The 20,052-nt window shown below is 53.8% G+C and overlaps 1 protein-coding gene across 2 annotated transcripts in view; it reads right to left on the bottom strand.

The window, feature by feature from the left end:
• Positions 1-20,052, bottom strand: part of FGD5 (FYVE, RhoGEF and PH domain containing 5) — a 124,852-nt gene that overhangs the window by 32,642 nt on the left and 72,158 nt on the right. For both annotated transcript variants that reach the window (XM_070463539.1, XM_020872525.2), the window contains exons 4-5: positions 13,772-13,830; positions 13,628-13,658 (exon numbers count right to left, since the gene is read on the bottom strand). In XM_070463539.1, coding sequence (XP_070319640.1) covers positions 13,628-13,658; positions 13,772-13,830 — 90 coding nt within the window. The remainder of the gene's footprint in view (positions 1-13,627; positions 13,659-13,771; positions 13,831-20,052) is intronic.

Genomic DNA, 20,052 nt, shown 5'->3' with positions numbered 1-20,052 from the left:
CCATGGGATTCTCCAGGCAAGAATACTGGAGTGGGTTGCCGTGCCATCCTCCGGGGGATCTTCCCAACCCAGGGATCAAACCCACATCTCCTACATCTCCTGCATCGGCAGGCGGATTCTTTACCACTAGCACCATCCCAGAGTTCGCTCATATTCATGCCCATTGAGTCAGTGATGCTATCTAATCGTCTCATCTTCTGTCACCCCCCTTCTCCTCCTGTCCTCAATCTTTCCCAACATCGGGGTCTTTCCAGATGAGTCAGCCCTTCGCATCAGGTGGCCAAAGTACTGGTTTAGCCCAAATCCAGAAGGTCAGGCCGCCTTGTCCGCATTCAGGAAGGACAACCACCCTGCCTTTTTCAACTGCCTCCCTGACGGGGAACTCATTAGTGGGCAAGACGGTTAATCCCATCGGTGAACAGCTGTCCCTGTTAGGGAAGTTTTTCATAGATATCTGAAAAGGCTGAGTGCCCAAGAGGCAGGGAGGTGGGATGGGGCTGAGAGAGGGAGCAGAGGAGAGGGAAAGAAAGGGAAAAGAGAAGGCAGAGGAAGGGGCATGGATGGACCGAGTGAGACAGATCACAGGAGCAGGCGGGAGTGCGGCGGAGACCCAGGGAGACTCTCTGGCCAGCCCAGAACATCGGCAAGGAGGCCACCGTGCTCCAGGCGGGATGGCAGGTATGAGGCTGCAGACGTCTCCACTTGCTCAACGCCCCACCCTGTCCCGAGCTGACCTCCTAACAGCACCGGCAAGGGGGCCGCCAGGAGGGCGGTCACCCTGGCCTGCAGTGCCAAGGAGCTCACCACCCCATCACTCAGGTCAGAGACCCAGAGTCCTCTGGGCAGAGAGCATGTGTGTCCTTAAGTGGAGGCCACATGCTTGAGCCATAATTAGAAACCGAATTCCATTGTACCTGAGCAGCCAGAGCCTTTCCTGAAAGCCAGTCCCGGGGGTGGAGGAAGTATGAGTGACAGGGAGAGGCCAGCTGGGTGGGGTCGGCAGGCAGAGGGCGGTGGCTCTGAATTCTTAGTTCCGCCCAGAGCCGGCTCTGGGACCCCGGGGTCGTTCTGAACCTGGAGGGGAGGTCTCTCTGCTGACCTGGTGCGGGAGGACCCACCCACCCCTTCCTTCCGGGTCTCTGTGTATTTTAGGAGCCAGCCTCCAGCCCCACAGGGACCCCCAAGCCCTGTTGAGTAGCTCAGTCGTGTGTCTCTGTGACCCCATGGACCGAAGCACGCCAGGCTTCACCATCTCCCAGAGTTTGCTCAAACTCATGCCCACTGAGTCAGTGATGCCGTCCAACCATCTCACCCTCTGTTCCCCCCTTCTCCTCCTGCCTTCAGTCTTTCCCAGCATCAATGTCTTTCCCAGTGAGTCAGCTCTTCGCATCAGGGGGCCAAAGAATTGGAGCTTCAGCATCAGTCCTTCCAATGAGCATTCAGGGCTGATTTCCTTTAGGACTGACTGGTTTGATATCCCTGCTCTCCAAGGGACATCTCAGCCCTGGCATCCCAGAGAAAGAGAGAAAACATGCTGACACAGCCGATTGCCCCTCCTGCCTGGCAGCTTGACAGCGGATTTTAATACACTCCCCCTCATCGGCTCTGGGCAGGTTCCAGCTCAGCTACCCCAGAAGTGATCACAGGCAAACTGCCAAGCTATCCGAGCCTCAGTTTTCTCACCTGTAAAATGGGGATGACAGTGCCACCAAGTATACACAGCGTGAGGCTCCTGAGAGGCTCATCCTGATATTTAAAACTGCTTTGTAAACTGTAAAGCGCTACTCCCACAGCAGCAATGCTTCTGCTTTATTTTTTAAAGTACTTTATTTGTGGCCGCACTGGGTCTCCGTGGCTGCCTGAGGGCTTTCTCTAGTTGCAGGGAGTGCTCCGGCTTCTCCCTGCGGTGAGTTCTCTCGTTGCAGAGCATGTGCTCAGGCCCACGAGCTGTCACTCTGCAGCATCCGGGATCCTCCCGGACCAGTGATCGAACCTATGTCCCCATGCACTTGACTCTCATCCACTGCGCCACCGGGGAAGCCCTGGTTCTGTTTGAGATAAGACATCTTCAGAACAGGGCCCTCCCATCTTCTGAAGTCCAGCAGAGCGTGCATTATCAACAGAGGAGTTTCATAAGGCCTGCAGATGGATGGATGGCAGGGCCCTCATTTAACAGAAAAGGAGAGTGAATCATGGGGGAGCCAAGACCTGAACTGGGTCACCCTGACATGCAGACCAAGTACACCGAAGCGGGGAGAGGGAGTGGGAAGGACAAGCAAAGACAAGGCTGCGTTTGCATCACACTCCAGGGAGCTGAAATATTAATGGCTTTGCAAGCTGGCTTCTCATCTGTAATTAATTCTCGCTCAATTGGCTCAGTCCCAACCGGCGGGACGGCCACCATCAACATGAGTCATTCCATAAACTGGTGCACAATGGGAATTGTTCAGATATCGGTTCTGCAAACTCACTGGAAGTGCGGAGAACCCACCACCCCATCCAGGGAGCGATCGACGGTTTCTGCTGTCACTGCACCTGGGGGCCCAGCAACCACCACAGACGGAGGAAAGGCAGAGTGGATCCATGGTTCTCGTCTCTTTATCACTCAACAAGTATCCTGAGCACCTGCTCTACTCTGGGACGTCAGGGAAGAAGGGTGGGAGCAGGAGAGACGCTGTCCTGCCCTCAAAGAGCTTGCAGTCTCGGGGAAAGGCAGAGAGCAACATGATGACGTCAACACAGGGTGTAAGTGTCATGCTGGAAAAGCACCAGGGCAGTGCAGACCCCGGGAAGGAGACCGGGCTTAGCTCCAGGGAGGCCACGCCCTGGAGACAAGAGGGGGAGTGGTACCCGCTTGGGGACAGCAGGTGCAAAGGCCCTGAGGTGGGGGAGGAGCTGAGCGGGGTGTGGTTTGAATGCTGTGGGTGTGGCTAAGTGAGTGAATGTGTGTGTGCACTCAGGATTGGAAGATAAGGATGCTGAGGGGTCAGACGGGACCCGTCTCACAGGCGCCCTGCAGGCTTCTTAAGGGATTTGGGTTTCATCCTGGGTGATGGGGAATCCTGAAGGGTGCTAAACAGGGGAGTAAAATGACCAGATATCTCTCTTTAAAAGTTCACTTTGTTGGGAGAACAAACTGGAGGCAGTCAGTCCGTTGTTTCATGTTTGGTTCTAACTGTTGCCTCTTGACCTGCATACAGGTTTCTCAGGAGGCAGGTAAGGTCTGGTATTCCCATCTCTTTAAGAATTTTTCACAGTTTGTTGTGATCCACACAGTCAAAGGCTTTGATGTAGTCAATGAAGCAGAAGTAGATATTTTTCTGGAATTCCCTTGCTTTCTCCATGATCCAATGAATGCTGACCATTTGATCTCTGGTTCCTCTGCCTTTTCTAAATCCAGCCTGTACATCTGAAAGTTCTCAGTCCACATGCTGCTGAAGGCTAGTTTGAAGGATTTTGAGCATAATGAGCATGTGAAATGAGCACAACTGTACGAGAGGTTGAACGTTCTTTGGCATTGCCTTTCTTTGGGATCGGAATGAAAACTGACCTTTTCCAGTCCTCTGGCCACTGCTGAGTTTTCCAAATTTGGTGACATATTGAGTACAGCACTTTAAGGGCATCATCTTTTAGGATTTGAAATAGCTCAGCTGGAATTCCATCACCTCCACTAGCTTTGTTTGTAGTGATGCTTCCTAAGGCCCACTTGACTTCACATTCCAGGATGTCTGGCTCTAGGTGAGTGATCACACCATCGTGGTTATCTGGGTCATTAAGACCTTTTTTGTACAGTTCTGTGTATTCTTGCCACCTCTTCTTAATCTCTTCTGCTTCTGTTAGGTCCTTACTGTTTCTGTCCTTTATCGTGCCCATCTTTACATGAAATGTTCCCTTGATCTCCAATTTGCTTGAAGAGATCTCTAGTTTCACTATATATTACAACTATCTTTTAAAGTAGATAAATTAATATTTTTAGTTGGAGTTTCAATATCAAGCTCTCAAAAATTAACATAATGAACAGAGAGAAAAGTATACCACTTAATACTGTTAACAGATCAGCACACTCTGATTTGACAGATTCACATCAACCCCTATCGAGATCCCAGCTGCCTTTTCTTTTTTAACAGAAATTGACAAGCTGATCCTAAAGTTCATATGAAGATGTAACGGATCCACAATAGCCCAAACAATCTTAAAAAAGAACAAAGCTGGAGGAATCACGCTTGCTGATTTCAAAACTTACTATGAGGCTACAAGAACCGAGACTGTGGTAATGACATAAGGATATTCAGGTTAATGGAATGGAACTGAGAATCCAGAAATAAATCCTCACACATTTATAGTCAATTGATTTTTGACAAGGGTGCCAAGACAATTCAATGGGAAAATAATCTTTTCAACAAATGGTGCTGAGATATTTGAATATCCATATGCAAAAGAATGAATATGGCCTCTGTCTTTAGCTCATACACAAAAATTAACTCAAAATGAAAGACTAAAAGTAAGAGCTAATACTATAAAACTCTTTTTAAAAATGAGAGTAAATCTTCGTGATTTGGGGTTAGGCAAAACTTTCTTTGCAGAAGACCTGGGTTCAATCCCTGAGTTGGGAAGATCCCCTGGAGAAGGGAAAGGCTACCCACTCCAGTATTCTGGCCTGGAGAATTCCATGGACTATACAGTTAGATTATACAGTTGGCAAAGAGTTGGACACAACTGAGTGACTTTCACTTTCACTATCAAAGCTTTCTTATATACAACACCAGAAGCACAGCGATGAAAGAAAAAATAAATTAGAGTTTATCAAAATTTAAAACTTCTGTGCTTCAAAGAATACTATCAAGGATACAGAATGGGAAGATATATTTGCAAATCATGTATCTGATTAGGGACTGTATACAGAATTATAGTAAAAAGACAACCCATTAAAAAACAGGCAAAGGATTTGAAAAGATATCTCTCCAAAAATATATATACAAATGGCCAAGGAACATGTGTAAGGATGCCTAACATCATTAGTCATCAGGGAAATGCAAAATCAAAGCCACAACTGATACCGCTTCACACCCACCAGGATGATTATAATTAAAAAGACATAACAAGCAGTGCAAGGAACTGGAGAAACTGGAATGATCATACTACACCAGTGGGAAGGCGCTAGTGGTAAAGAATCCTCCCGCCAATGCAGGAGATGCAAGAGATGTGGGTTCCATCCCATATCTGAAAATGGACTTGTGTCCAGAATATTTAAATAACTCCCACAAATCAATAAGAAAAGGACAGACAACCCAATGAAAGAATAGGCCAAGGACATTTTTCACAAGAAGATTTCCAAATGGCTAGTAAACAGAGGAAAGATACTCAATGTCATCAATCATCAGGGAAATGCAAGTTGAAACAACATGAGAAACCGCTACGGACTGGCACAGCGGCCGTGAGTAAAAGCACCGACAGTGGGTATGCTGGCCAGCGCGCATGGGAAGTGCTAGACCCACACGCTGGGAGTCGGGGCGCGTGTCGCTTCAGCCCGTTATAAATCTACTTGGCAGCTTCCAATGAAGCTAAATCTACGCTCACCCTATGACCCGACAATTCCACTGGCTTCCCAGGTGGCACAGTGGAAAAGAATCCACCTGCTAATGCAGGGGATGCAAGACACCTGGGTTCAACCCTTGGGTCAGGAAGATCCCCTGGAGGAGGGCATGGCAACCCACTCCAGTATTCTTGCCTGGAGAATCCCATGGACAGAGGAGCCTGGTGGGCTACAGTCCATGGGGTCGCAGAGAGTGGGACACAACTGAGCGACTAGCCCCTGGGTCTTAGTTGCGGCATGTGCGATCTTCATTGCCAGGTGCGGGTTCTCTCGTTGTGGAGGATGGGCTCCAGAGATCTGGGGTCATGGCCTGAAGAGAGCCACCCTGATCTCAGAATGTCTCTGAAGTCTCTTATTTCAGCTTAAAAATGAATGCATATTTTACATTGTTCTCCCAAATACGCTATGCTTAGTCGCTCAGTCGTGTCCAACTCTTTGTGACCCCACGGACTGTAGCCCACCAGGCTCCTCTGTCCATGGGATCCTCCAGGCAAGAATACTGGAGTGGGTTGCCATTCCCTTCTCCAGGGAATCTTCCTGACCCAGGGATCGAACCCAGGTCCCACATTGCAGGTAGATTCTTTTCCATCTGAGCCACCAGGGAAGCCCCCAAATATATCCATGTCCAATTTATTTAAAGTTACGTATCTAGAGCAAAGCAGAGGCTCTTAATAAATGTGTCATGTTTCTCTGGGACTTCAACTACTCCGCAGGCCACCTACCGTCTGCCTGGAGCAGACTCATGTGTGTCCCAGCCTGGAAGGTAACGACTATACAGAATTTTGCACCGTCAGGCTACCTACCCTTGTCTGCATGTTTCTATTATCGTCCCTCCGGTCAAGCAGGGAGCAGACTGTCTCATCCATTTTTCTTTCACTCTCGCATTGACCTGGCTTTGTTCACAACTGTGCTGAATGGGTGTTTGCTACTTTCCCACTAGGTTCTCAGTTTCAGGGGCAGCCTTGCAACTCCCAATGATCAGGCTGCACTCCGGACCAAAGAATCACAAATCTCTGAGGGTGGGACCTGAGCATCCGTGTTTTTTAAAGCTCCTGGGTACCCAGGCATGGGCAGTCTGTGCTCAGGGAACTTACAAGATCACCCATCTGTGGGTCTTAAATGTCAGTGTCAACACAGGTATTGCCTGCAGGTTCCTGAGGACACAGATGTCCAGGCCCCACCCGCCAAGTCTCCGACCTAGAAGATCTGGGGTGGGATCTAAGGATACTCCTCTCCCTCAAGCTCCTGGGGGATGCTAATGCTGCTGGTTTAGGGACCGCACCTTGGGACCTGCTGATGGAGACAAGTCTTTCTCCCACTGTCCTCCGCGGAGACCCAGGGGGAAGGGAGGCAGAGGCGACTGTGGCCTCCCTCTGCCTCTGAACAAGTGTCTCCGCTTCACCCACTCTTCGTCTTGGCGTCCTGAGAGGCATCCCCTTTGAGAACAAGCTTCCGTGGCTAAATACATCTGAGCCCCACCAGCCGTCTCAGGTGTGGCGCCGAGATGGAAGAGACTTTCCAAGGTTGCACAGCAATTTTTTCCCGTGTCACATGAAAATATAAAAAGAGGAGCCAACGCCTGGAATGGGAACCTCCTCTCCTAAGATGCCCCAAACAGCTACTGCCTTCACACCTCCCAGCACACGGAGCCCGTCACCCGCTCACCCCATCAGGTCAGTGGGAAAGAAAGCATGTCTTCTCACATGACTAAAATCTGCTTCTCTCTGCTTCTGCCAAAGATCGATGTGCTCTCTGCCGTGGAATAGCCCAGCAAAGACTTAGAAACCTAACCCCCACCCTACCCCTCCAAGATGATTAAAAACTATTTCTGAATGGGTAGGGGCTGCAAAGATAAGTCAGAGGCAGTTATTCCCCCTGTCCCTGAGAAACACAGAATTTTCTTGGTTCTGTACCCACTCTTCCAGGAGGAAGCCATTTGGGGGCTTAGTCTGGGTTATACTTGGGGTCCCCCAGCGCCACTCCCCACCACCAAACCCACCAGACCAACCTCTCCTACAACTCCTTCCCTGCACCTGCCTTGCTGAGTCCTGAGGGCTTGGAGATTCCTATGCTGCCCTTTTGAAACACAAAGTATCGTGGCATTCAGGCACTGGCTGAAGACCAGGCCTCCAGACACTTCCTGTTCTGCCCACACTCCCAAGCCCTCCCCTCTGTGAACTTGTTTCTGCTGCTTCTACCTGCCGAAAAGCCTGTTTCTACTTCCTATGCATCCACGTCCATCTCAACATCTCCTCTTCCAGGAAGCCTTCCTTGACTTCATTCCTCCCGCTCACATGAATTCCTCCCTCCTCAGGCTCCTTGCCACCTTAGTGGAATGTCCCACATCTATCTGTGTATGGATGTGGGAGCTGGGGACTTCTCAGGTGGTGCTAGTGGTAAAGAACCTGCCTGCCAATGCAGGAGACAAAAGAGATGTGGGTTCGATTCCTAGGTTGAGAGGATCCCCTACAGGAGAAGGAAATGGCAATGCACTCTAGTATTCTTGCCTGGAGAATCCCATGGACAGAGGAGCCTGGTGGGCTATAGTCCACAGGGTTGCAAAGAGTCGGACACGAGGTGACTTAGTGCACACACACTATGGTCAGAGGTGGACCGTAAGGAAAGCTGAGTGCTGAAGAATTGATGCTTTTGAACTGTGGAGTTGGAGAAGGCTCTGGAGAATCCCTTGGACTGCACGGAGATCCAACCAGTCCATCCTAAAGGAGATCAACCCTTAATACTCATTGGAAGGACTGATGCTGAAGGTGAAGCTCCAATACTTCGCCCACCTGATGCAAAGAGCTGACTCACTGGAAAAGACCTTGATGCTGGGAAAGCTTGGGGGCAGCAGAAGAAGGGGACAACAGGGATGAGATGGCTGGATGGCATCACTGACGCGATGGCCATGAGTTTGAGCAAACTCCGGGACATAGTGAAGGACAGGGAAGCCTGGGGTGTTGCGGTCCAGGGGGTCGCAAAGAGCTGAATGTGACTGAGCGACTGAACACCAGCCAGTTTCTCAGGGCTCTGGACTCAAACAGGCCTGGCTCTGCCGCTCACAGGCTGTGTGACTGGGTAAGTCACCTTCCCTGGGACTCAGTTTGGGACCCACCCAACCACCTGAGAAGTAGTTGCTGAGCACAAACCGTGTGCGACTGCGTGAGTCAACATCAGTAAACTGCCAAGCGCACGCCGGAGGAGCTCCGCCAGCGCCCCAAGGCCGGGTGGGGAAAGGGGGCTAGCGGGCTCAAACTGACAGCTCACCAGTTTAGGTAAATAAAGTCTTAAACTCTCCGGTAAGTCCCTCTAGACCCTGTGTTTGGCCCAGTCATTCATGTCAGCACCGAGGCCGCCGCCAAATGAACCTCCTACGCGCTGATAAGACAGAGGGACTCCCCGCTTTCTCTGGGCAGTGTGGGGAGTCGGGCTGGGTCCATGGTGCTCCTGATGTCCACCGCCACCGAGAAGGGGTGGGGGGTCGCTGTCAGAGGGAGGGCTCAGGGCGGACCCGTGAGCCTCTCCTCGCCCTTCTGCACTGTGTCTGCCTAATCCCCCTCCCAAGTCGTTTTGCTCCTTCCTAAGAGCCTGCCAGTCCTCAGGCCCCCGCCCCAGGCTGACAGCCCTCTCCTGGAGCGTCAGCTAACCGCTCTCCACCTAACACTTCCCATGCACATCCTTCCCAAGCCCCCAGCCTCCGCCCCCGCGACTTAACCCAACATCTGTCCCCAGGCTCAGCCTGACCCCCTCCAGCGCTTGCTGCCTTAGCGCGCCAACAGTCAGCCCGCCTTCCCCTTCCCATGGTCACCGGGCTCACAGTCCGCAGCGCTGCGGCCACCAGCACTCTTGCGGGGGTCACCCAACAGCCTCCCACGCACCTTCAGCAGATCGAACCCACACCCGCAGCCTGCCTCGCGGGGCTCCCCCAGAACCACAGGGGCAAAACGCACAGACGTGACTGTCTACAGCGTCTGCAGGACAGCAGGGAAGAAGCGGTCGGAGGAGACGGTGCAGACACGGGTGAGGATCGGGTCAAGGAGGGCCTGCCCGGGGAGGGGCCTCTCCTGGGGTCTCAGACGGCGACAGCTTCCAGAGTCGCCTCTCCCAGTCGGCATGCTGGCTTCTGCACAGGCCTAGAGCGTCTGAGCCCAGAGACCGAGGGTGGGAATGCTCTGTGTCTGCCAGGAGAGGGATATTTTGCAGATGAGAAAACCGAGACCTGAAGGTGCTGGGACCACATCACTTCAAAATCGCCAGTGACTCACTCTATGCGAGGAAAAGCAGAAGCCACCGAGCCTGGCATTTTTAGGGACGTCTCAGTCTGGTTCTAACCTTGGCTCTGGACCAGTCACTTGACCCCTCACTGCATCTCCAACCCGCCTCTCCAAACGCACCCAAGCTAAAGGTGCATTGACAGTGCCCGTTCTCCACACGTTACATGTACCTTCAGGCCCGGGAGTGTTCCTGAGTTGACCACCTGCCCTCCTCCAACCACCCGGGCCTGGGGACTTCCTCAAACTCCGTGCTCTTCTGCCTACCTTCCTGGATATACCCAAGGGGAATAAGCCTGTCCATCCCCCACGCTCCTGAGGACATCCGCACAAGTCACACTCCCCACAGAGCAGCCCTGTGGCTCACGTGCAGTTCTCCCTACTTCTACCCTCCCCTCAACAGAGAAAGAGACACCTGCTCAAGGGAAGGTTCTGGGCCTTTTCCATCTTGCGGACCCAAGGCGTATACCAGTGCCTACGGTGTTGGAAACATCCTGTCATGTTCTGTCCAGAAGGAACGGGTAAGTCAGATGGATAGACGGTGGGTGGGCGGATGAATGGATGGATGGATGGATGGATGGATGGATGGGGAGGGGAGTTTGATGAATGACTGAATGGATGGATGAGTGTGTGGATGGCTGGCTGCCTGGCTGGATGAGTGGATGGATGGATGGACAGATGGATGGATGGGTAGCTGGATGGGGAATCTGATGAATGACGGGATACATGGGTGGATGGCTGAATGGATGGATGGATGCATAGATGGAGAGTTTGATGAATGACTAGATGGATAGATGGGTGGGTGGATAGATGGATGGATGGGTGGGTGGATGGATGGATGGATGGGTGGATGGGGAGTTTGATGAATGACTGGATGGATGGATGGGTGAATGTATGGATGGGTGGGATGGGTCGGTGGATGAATGGATGGATGGATGGATGGATGGATGGATGGGTAGGTGGATGGGGAATTTGATGAATGATGGGATACATGGGTGGATGGATGAATAGATGGATGGATGCATAGATGGAGAGTTTGATGAAGGACTAGGTGGACAGATGGGAGGGTGGACAACTGAATGGATGGATGGATGGATGAATGGATGGATGGATGGGTGGGTGGGTGGATGGGGAGTTTGATGAATGACTGGGTGGATAGATGGGTGGGTGGATGGCTGAATGGATGGATGGATGGATGGACAGCTGGCTGGCTGGCTGGCTGGCTGGATAGATGGGTGGATGGGTGGACGGCTGGCTGGCTGGCTGGCTGGATGGATAGATGGGTGGATGGGGAGTGTGAAGAATGACTGGGTGGATACATACATCATTAGCTGCATGCACGGATGAAAGGAAAAACAAGTGGATGAAATCCTGGCTAGATGAGTGGATGAGAAATTGAAAATACAGACAGGTGGATGGGTGGATGAATATATTTAGGACTTGGTTCATGGAAGGACAGAACAAGTCTTTAAACCAGAAGTCAGCAAAATTTCCTGTAAAGGCCAGATGATAAACATTTCAGACTTTGTGAGCCACATATGGTCTCAGTCACATAATTCTTCTTTGCCTTTTTTCCCCACAAGTGTTTAAAATATGTGAAATCCATTTTTAGTTCATAGGCTATATGAAAACAAGATCCTGACCATCAGAATTCAATTCCGGATGACTAGAAATTTTACTAATCTGAGAGATAGCTCCATCTACAACATGAGAAACATGAAGTTGAATCCGAAACACAGAAGGTCAGAGGCCATCCCCATCTGCCTCTCATCAAGAGCACAGTGGAGTTGAGGAGTGTTCTGGAATGAATGGGCCATTGGTCCCTCTCCACGACGGGGCAGCCTTGGGATTTCAACAGCAGTGGATCTCCATGGAGAAATTCTTAAGAGTACCCACCAACCTCAGCAATCAGGCAAAGACCCTGGGGGAGGGCAGTGGTGGAGAACATCCCAGAGTCTGTGGTCTCCTTTGGACCAGTGTCCCTGGCTAGGACTCAAGAGTCTCACTGGGGTGTTTCTGCCACATCTCTCCCTATAAACACTGATGTCACAGTGCAAATCCAGACCACAATTTCCCACACTAGCTTCTGAATTGTGATTTTTTTTTTTTTATGGGCTCTTTTTTTCCCCTCCTCAGGATATTGTCATGGATTACCAGCGGTTTCAGCATCTTTCCAACTGGCAGGAGGCAGTCCAAGCCCAGATGGAAGCTTCCCAGTTAGAACCCTCTTAACGAAGTCATAAAACAGAAAGGCCCAGCCCCTCGGATATACGGCCAGCTCAGAAGCAAGCGAGAGAACATCAGCCGCGGGAGAGTCGTGCTTCCCGTAGCCGTTGCTAAATGCATCTTTGAGGTTCATCCCTGGGGCTGGTTCGCTTCACACCCAAGGGCATGGGAGTTTAACCTTGCACAAAAAGTCCTGAGCTAGAAGGGCGAAAACCAGGGGCTGGGAGCACAGATCAGCAGTGCTCTGTCCCCCTCCTGGGGACCCTGGCAGCAACAGGACACCAGGGTGATGTCACCGACAGGGACCTCAGCAGGATTCAACCGAAGACCTGGCTGGGCGCCGGTGCCTGCTGCCTCCAGGGAGGCCCCCGCGCCGAGGAGCTCCCGACACGCAACGGGAGCGCATCAGCAATCAGGAGACCCGGGGCTTCATCCCGGCTCGGTCACCGCGTGACCCTGGCCGAGTCACCCCCTCTGGGCCTCCATGTCACCACCGACGCAATGTTCAGGATGGACGTTCCCAGCTCTGATGCTCTTGGAAAGACGGAAGGGATCATATGAAGCAGAGGACCAGAAGGCGACCTCCGAGGAGCCCGCAGATGGTGAGAGGTCGGCCGAGCCGGGAGCTGCCATCAGAGCCTTTATGTGACGCATGTCCTCGCGGCTCTGATGTGCCCTCTCCCCTGCCCCTCCTTATGACGCAGTCCCAACGCCACCTCCTCCAGGAAGCCTGCCGAGACTCCCTGAGGTTGTCAGTTACTCCCCCGTGCTCCGGATAACTACCCATCTCATCTGTCTCCTTCACTGGCCAGACTGCCCTTGGGGAAGGGCCCTGTCTGATCCCACTTTCCACCCCCAGCTCCCGTCACACAGCGTGTGTCCAAAAAGTGTTGACTGAACGGAAGGGAACGGATGGCTCAGGGAGACTGCAGGCAGTGTGGCGGGCTGTGGAGGGTGGTCAAGCCGCAAATCCAGGCAGTCCCCAATCTGGCCTCCTTTCCTCTCAAAGTCCAGAGGACTGCCCCCACCCCTCCCACGGGCTCAGGCACTGCTGCCCCAATGCCAGGGTGACTGAGATAAACTCTCACTACCCCAGCTGCTTGGGCCATTCTGCAAACACATCACCCTCTCCCCAGAGGCCTAAACACACAGTGCGCGCACATACATGTACATGTACATGCGCCCCCACCCCACACATCTGAACTCAACACACACAGCGACGACCCAGAACGACACCTGTCTTCCTTCTGTCTTCCTCAATCTGAGCGTCAAGGAGACTGCAAACACCCTTCCGGAAACCTTAGCACATTCCCCATACACCCCCCACCCCCTACCCAGGCAGAGTGCAGCTCCATGGGAAGCCCATGCCATCCGCCCCCCGAAGCACAGGAATCAGGGGACCGGCTTCCCTGAGAAGCCCCGGTGAACGGGGTCTCTGCTAGTGGAAGGCACCTCTGTCTCCTCTATTGCTTTTCTGCCCCTTGTATCATAGCCGTGTCAGAGGGCAATTTGCTCTGGACAATTGAAATGACTAACTCACCAGATACAAGTGCTGGAGCATCTCCACGTATCTGCAGGGGGAGAGAGGGTGGAGTGGGCATTAATTCTCGTTCTGCACAAGCCGGGCAGGGGCTGACACTCTGTTATCAACCTCAAGGCCATGGGCCGCGGCTCAGGGACTCACGCTTTCTCTGAAGACAGCAGCTCCTGCGCGATGACGTGGGCTCTGGACTGTCCCTCCACCTGTGGGAGGAAAACAGAGTCATCAGGAGGGGCCATACCCACGGGGGTGGCAGGACGGGAAGCCCAGCTCCACAGGCGCCAGTCGGGGTAACAGAAGGACCGTCACGCTGTCGGAGGAGGACTCCACACGCTTCTCAGCCATCCTGCCCCCCAGGACTCGCTACCAGGGCGGTGTTCAGCCTCACCGCACCTTGGCTGGCCCACCTGTAATGGGGACGGGACATCAGCAGCATCTAATGCCCAGCCCGGGGCCTGCTGCCCCCTGCGGGCTTAGTAAGCCGCCCAAGGGGACTCCGCCCACAGCCGGGCAGGTTCTGAACAGCCTGAGGTTCTCCGTGCCAAGCGAGCCCTCTCTTCCTGATTCTGTACTGTCCCCAGAGGCCTCTCCCTCTCTGCCTGCCCACCTCCCAGTTATCCTTGGAGACTTAGCCATGGTGTCCACTGCCTCCTCCAAGAAGCCCTCTGGATTCCCCTCCCCAGCTGGTTGGGTTAGGTGTCCTTTCTGGGCAGCATCTCTCAGGACACCAACTGCCTCTCCCCGGAGGCGGGGCCTGGGAGGTGAGTCTCTGCAGCCAGTGCCCGGCACGGGGCTGCCCTCCTCTGTTACCAAAAGAATGAATGACTACTTACGCCACTTGGGAAGCACTGACTCTCCTGGCTGACTGTGAAGGTGAGCCATTTAACCCATCTGAACCACAGCCTCCGCACCTCTGAGACAGGAGAATAACTGAGATTCTGGCTACAAATGGGGTGGGGTGGAGGCAGAGGCTCAGGCCTTCTGCCATGGGCACCTCCTGCGGCCCCAGACTTGCCAGCATCAGACACTGCAGAGGATCCGGACCAGCAGAGATCCTGCGGGGCAGTGACGGGGGACGGACACGGCGCCTGTGCGGGTGAGGCTGGCAGGCTGAGTAGCAGTGGAGCAGAGGGCGCCGGGGGCCCCACGTCTCCTGGCCTCTCATCCCCTCCCCGTGTGGCCCTGCAGAGTCACTTTCTCAGGTCAGACCTCAGCTTCCCGTGTGCGTGAGCAGAGTGACCTCTGAAGGCCCTTCTCTGCTCAACCTCTGAGCTACTACACTTGAGAAGTGACGATCTACTCCCACGACCAGAAAACGCACCGCCTGTCAAGGGAGCAGCTGCTCGGACGCCAGAACCAGGCAGTCTGGGCTCAGATCCCGCTTCTGCCTCGTACTTGTTAAACAAGTCATTTTACCTTGCTGTACCTCGACTTTCCTATCTGTGAAATGGGCACAGTCCTATAATGGCATCTCACATACATGCATATTGCGAAGTTTAAACAAGTGTGTCTGTACATATATATGCACACACACATGGAGCTTCCCTGCTGGCTCAGAGAGTAAAGAATCTGCCGGCAATGCGGGAGACCTGAGTTCGATCCCTGGGCCGGGAGGATCCCCTGGAGGAGGAAATGGCAACCCACTCCAGTATTCTTGCCTGGGAAATCCCCATGGACACAGGAGCCTGGCGGGGTGCAGTCCACGGGGTTGCAAAGAACTGGACACCACTGAGAGACTAACACACACAGACATGCACAGAGGAAGCGCTCTCTCCGCGGCTGTGTCCGCATCTGCATCACACACCCAGAACAGGCTTGGCACACAGGAAACGCTACAGAGCATCAGCTTTCCCTATGCTTGCGGTTTCTGCACCCGGAGGCGGCACCAGGAATGGAACCCAGCACCCAGGGATGGAGCCGGAACAAATCTTCAGGGCCAAGCAGGGAACGGCCCCCACCGCGGGGTCAAGGCCGAGCCGCTCCTCCGACAGCAGCAGCAGAGGCAGAGGAACACGGACCCTGGAACTGAGCGCACCAGGTTCCAGCCCCGGCCCCGGCATCGTGCACCTGTGAGACGGCCGGCGCACCGCGACCTCGGAGCCTCCGCTTCTTCACCTGAAACACGCGGAGAGTGACCAGCCGGTCTCACATGCTGGCTCTGGGACGATGCCCTCCTAACTCAGGGCCTTCGCGCTTGCCATTCCCTCTGCCTGCGACACTCTTCCCCAGGCTTTCTCTTTTTTTTTAATTAAAAAAAAAATTATTTTATTTATTTGGCTGCACTGGGTCTTAGTTGCAGCATGTGGAATCTTTGATCTTCACTGTGGGATATGAAGTTTTAGTTGTGGTATGTGAATCTGCCTGCCAATGCAGGAGATGCAAGAGACGCGGGTTTGATCCTTGGGTCGGGAAGATGCCCTGGAGAAGGAAATGGCACCCCAACGCAGTATTCGTGCCTGAGAAATCTCACAGACAGAGGAGCCTGGCAGGCTACACTCCACGGAGACGCAAATAATCAGACACAACTGAGCGAATGAGCTCCGCACGTGTGAACTCTCCACTGCGGCATGTGGGATCCAGTTTCCTGACCGGGGACGGAACCTGGGCTCCCTGCATCGGGAGCGTGGAGTCTTAGCCACTGGACCACCAAGGAATTCCGGAATCTTCTCATTCTCACTCTCGGACTTTTTCGGGTCTCTGCTCAAAAGCCACACACACCCTCAGCGTGGCCATCCATGACCAGTCTCACCCCGGGTTCTCACTTTGGGTCTCTCTTTGGGTCTCACTCAAGGTTCTCAGCGGCCTTGACCCCGCTGACATTCTGGGCCCCACGGTTCTTGCCGCCCAGCAACAGCATCCCCGGCCTCTGCCTGCCGGATGACAGCCACAGCCCGGCTCCGAGCTGTGACAACCAGATGTGCCTCCAGACGCTGCCGAATGGCCCCTGGGGCACAAGCTCGCCCCCGTGGGCACCTCCGCTCTAACCTGCTTCTTGCATCCTTTTCTTTATGGCAGTCACACTACCTAACGCTGCCCAGGCACACAGGAGAAGTTCAAGACACGTTTGAATGAACAAATGGAATTGAGATACATTGTATGTGCTCAATAAATGAGCTTGCTTCCCTGACTGGTCTGTCGCTAACTGCTTCCTGAGTAAGAGTACAGTGTTTTGGAGATTCCGCTCTCTCCAAGGCCACCCAGATTCAGCAGAACGTGGGCCCGTGGTCAGTCCCTCCTCTGGCCTCTCACTGCCCCCTCTGCGGCAGAGCAGGGGGAATCCTGTGAGGTCTCACCCGGCCTCCTGTCCCCAACAGGCACCATGTCGAAGTCTGTCTTCTGCATGCGCAGGGCTGTTGTGGGCTCTGTGGCCACCAAGGGCAGCCCACCTCCCAAGCAGGGGTCCTGCAGACTCCCGCACGCGAAAAGGCTTCGGAAACAAAACTCTCACACTGGAAATGTATCCTGCCGGTACGGGTCTGGACGGTTAAGGAAACCCTGTAATCAAGCTTCCGTAACGAGACTCATTTGTAGAGGATGGACGGGTCAGGAGATGCGTTCTATGAGACGAAGACGAGAGTCAAGACGACCGCCGATCTTCCAGGGGCCTGTGTGTCCATTCTCACTTGTGTCCAGGTTGATGCTGAGCCCTGTGCTCTGGGGTGGGAAGGCTTGGGTTCAAGTCCTGGGCTCCACCCCTTCCTACACTTACACCCTTGGACAAGTTACTCCTCTTCTCCCAGCTCCATCTGGAAAACACGGCTGATAATAATACCTGCTAATGATCTGACTCTGTAACCCCATGGACTGCAGCCCGCCAGGCTCCTCTGTCCATGTGATTCTCCAGGCAAGAATCCTGGAGTGGGTCACCATTCCCTTCTCCAGGGGATCTTTGCAACCCAGGGATTGAACCTGTGTCTCCTGCATTGCAGGGAGTTTTTTTTTTTTTTACCATCTGAGCCAGCATTTACTGAACACTTGAGTTTAGCTCTGGATTTTCACATATATTGTCTCACCGAACCTTCCCAACAACCTAGGAGGTAATTGCTATTATGACCCATTTTACAGATGAGGAAACTGAGGCACAACTAAGTCCTACCCTTTGCCCAGAGTCACAGCTTGTCGGGGGCAGACGCCGGACTCAGCCACAGGGAGTCAGCTCCAACCCTGATGCACTTCACAGCGTGCCTGGCCCTCGGCAAGCGCTCAGTAAGTGGGGTTTCAGTTCACTGAGGGAGGCGGAGCCTTCCAATCCGGAAACACCCGTCCTGGACCTGCACTGTGAGGGTGGCGGCAGGCGTCCAACACTGCAGGGGCGCCCAGGGTTGGTGCCCAACCCCTGCCTCAGAGCAGCACCCACGCTGGCACCCAGGGCTGGAAGTCGGGACGCTTCCTGACCCGACTCACCGCCCGGCAGGACCGAGCGCAAGCCCCGCTCAGATGCCTGCTTTCTCATTGGGAAGCTGGGGGGTCAGCGTCCCCCCACTGCACAGCCCGGATGAGGAGGTGATGGACGGAGGGGTCATGTTCCGCCCAAGCTTCTGGAGCTGTCGCCAGCGCCATTGTCACAGGCTGCAGGCTGTCGGGAGGCGCTTCTGGGCCCAGGCCACTCCGCACGTCCCTCCCCAGCCCTCCCGCCATTCGGGCCGACTCCGAGTGGGACGCGGGGCCGTCCTGCTTTCTGATTGTGCCCGTGATGGATGCATCATCACCAGCCCGACAAGAAGGGGGCCCGGCAGAGCCATGTGCCCGGGACTCTCCTCCAAAGCTGCTCCTGGGCGTGGCCCCACTGGGCCCGTTTCTTACAGATGTTTGTTTAACCAGGAAATGAACTCCGAGGCTGACGGCAGTGTCCAGGGACAGACTTCTGGGAACAGGGCTCCTCCCAGGAGCGTGGGGGCCGGGGCCTGCACTATCGCACTTCTCAGGCTGGCGCTATGGGTGTTACGCCAGGCGGCCACCCCTCTGCCCCGGGAGCTCCAAGCCGCTTATCTCCGCCGCTCCCCCGGGGCCGCCCAGCCGCGCTTCCGCCCCAGGCCCCAGCAGACCTGCCGGCCCAGTGCTGGCTGTCCTGGGACCAGGGCACGGCCGGAGGGAGGGGAAGAGGCCTCCCTCAGGGACCCTCCTGACCAAACAGACGCAGGAAGAGTTGGCAGTCCCGGTCCTCTGCCCGGGGCTCAGCTGTCCCCAGCTCGAGGATAGTAGCTCTCTGTCTCCTTCGAGAAAAGCGGTCCCCTAAGTCTGGTCTGAGAAACTGTGGGGTTCGATCTCCCTTTTCCAACTACGTATCTGTGTGAGCCTGGATTTGCACCGAAGCTGAGCAAAACAACAGTTTCAACAGACGGAATTCTCAACAGAGGAGAATCCAGGTGTCTCCTACGAAGCCAGACATGAACAACATGTTTTCAAAAATGTAAAGCCTAGGGACTTCCCTGGTGGTCCAGTGGTTAAGAATCCGGCTGCCAGTGCTGGGGATGAGGGTGCTAGCCCTGGTTGGGGAACTAGGATCTCACAAGCCATGGGGCCACTGAGCCCGTGCACCACAATGAAGGACCAGCACAGCCAAAAATTTAAAAAAAAACAAAAAAAATTAAAGCCTGGTTACTCTTCTCACTGGTGGCTCAGACGGTAAAGTGTTTGCCTGTAATATGGGAGACCTGAGCTCCATTCCTGGGTCGGGAAGACCCCTTGGAGAAGGAAATGGCAATCCACTCCAGTACTCTTGCCTGGAAAATTCCATGGATGGAGGAGCCTGGTGGGCTACAGTCCACGGGGTCGCAGAGTCGGACACGACTGAGCAAATTTACTGCTACTCTTCTCACTAAACATTTTGGAAAATAACTGTTTTTCATAATAAGTGCTATTTATGTTAACATAAAATGGTCTGTGCGTGCTAAGTCGCTTCAGTCAAGTCTGACTGCAACACAGTGGACTGTAGTCCACCAGGCTCCTCTGTCCATGGGATTCTCCAGGCAAGAATACTGCAGTGGGTTGCCATTCCCTTCTCCAGGGGATCTTCCCGACCCAGGGATCAAATCTGTGTCTCCTGCCTTGGCAGGTGGGTTCTTTGGCCATGAGCGCCACTGGGGAAGCCCTAAAGCGGTCTATGGTTGCGCTCTTAGAATGAGTGGAAAGTTACATGTTTTAAGTTTTTCTCAGTGTTACCTTCTCACGTGGTAACCATGGATAGATACAACTTACAGAAACAAAACCTCTTAGAGGCCTCAAATCATTTTTAAGAGGACACATGTGGGTCTGAGACCGAAAGATTTTAAGCAGCACTGTTTTAGAAGCTGTCACACTGATCACAGGATTGTGGGCGGAAACGCTCTGCATCCTCAGTGAAGAGCTAAGTCGCAGAGAGGCCCCGCCGCCCCTGCAATGTAATAGCGATCACTGTCATCGTTTCTGTGTGAAGCAGGGTAACG

Source organism: Odocoileus virginianus, unplaced genomic scaffold (genome assembly GCF_023699985.2).
Source record: "Odocoileus virginianus isolate 20LAN1187 ecotype Illinois unplaced genomic scaffold, Ovbor_1.2 Unplaced_Contig_3, whole genome shotgun sequence".
NCBI classification, from domain to species: domain Eukaryota; kingdom Metazoa; phylum Chordata; class Mammalia; order Artiodactyla; family Cervidae; genus Odocoileus; species Odocoileus virginianus.
This window is presented reverse-complemented; position numbering and strand designations above follow the sequence as displayed.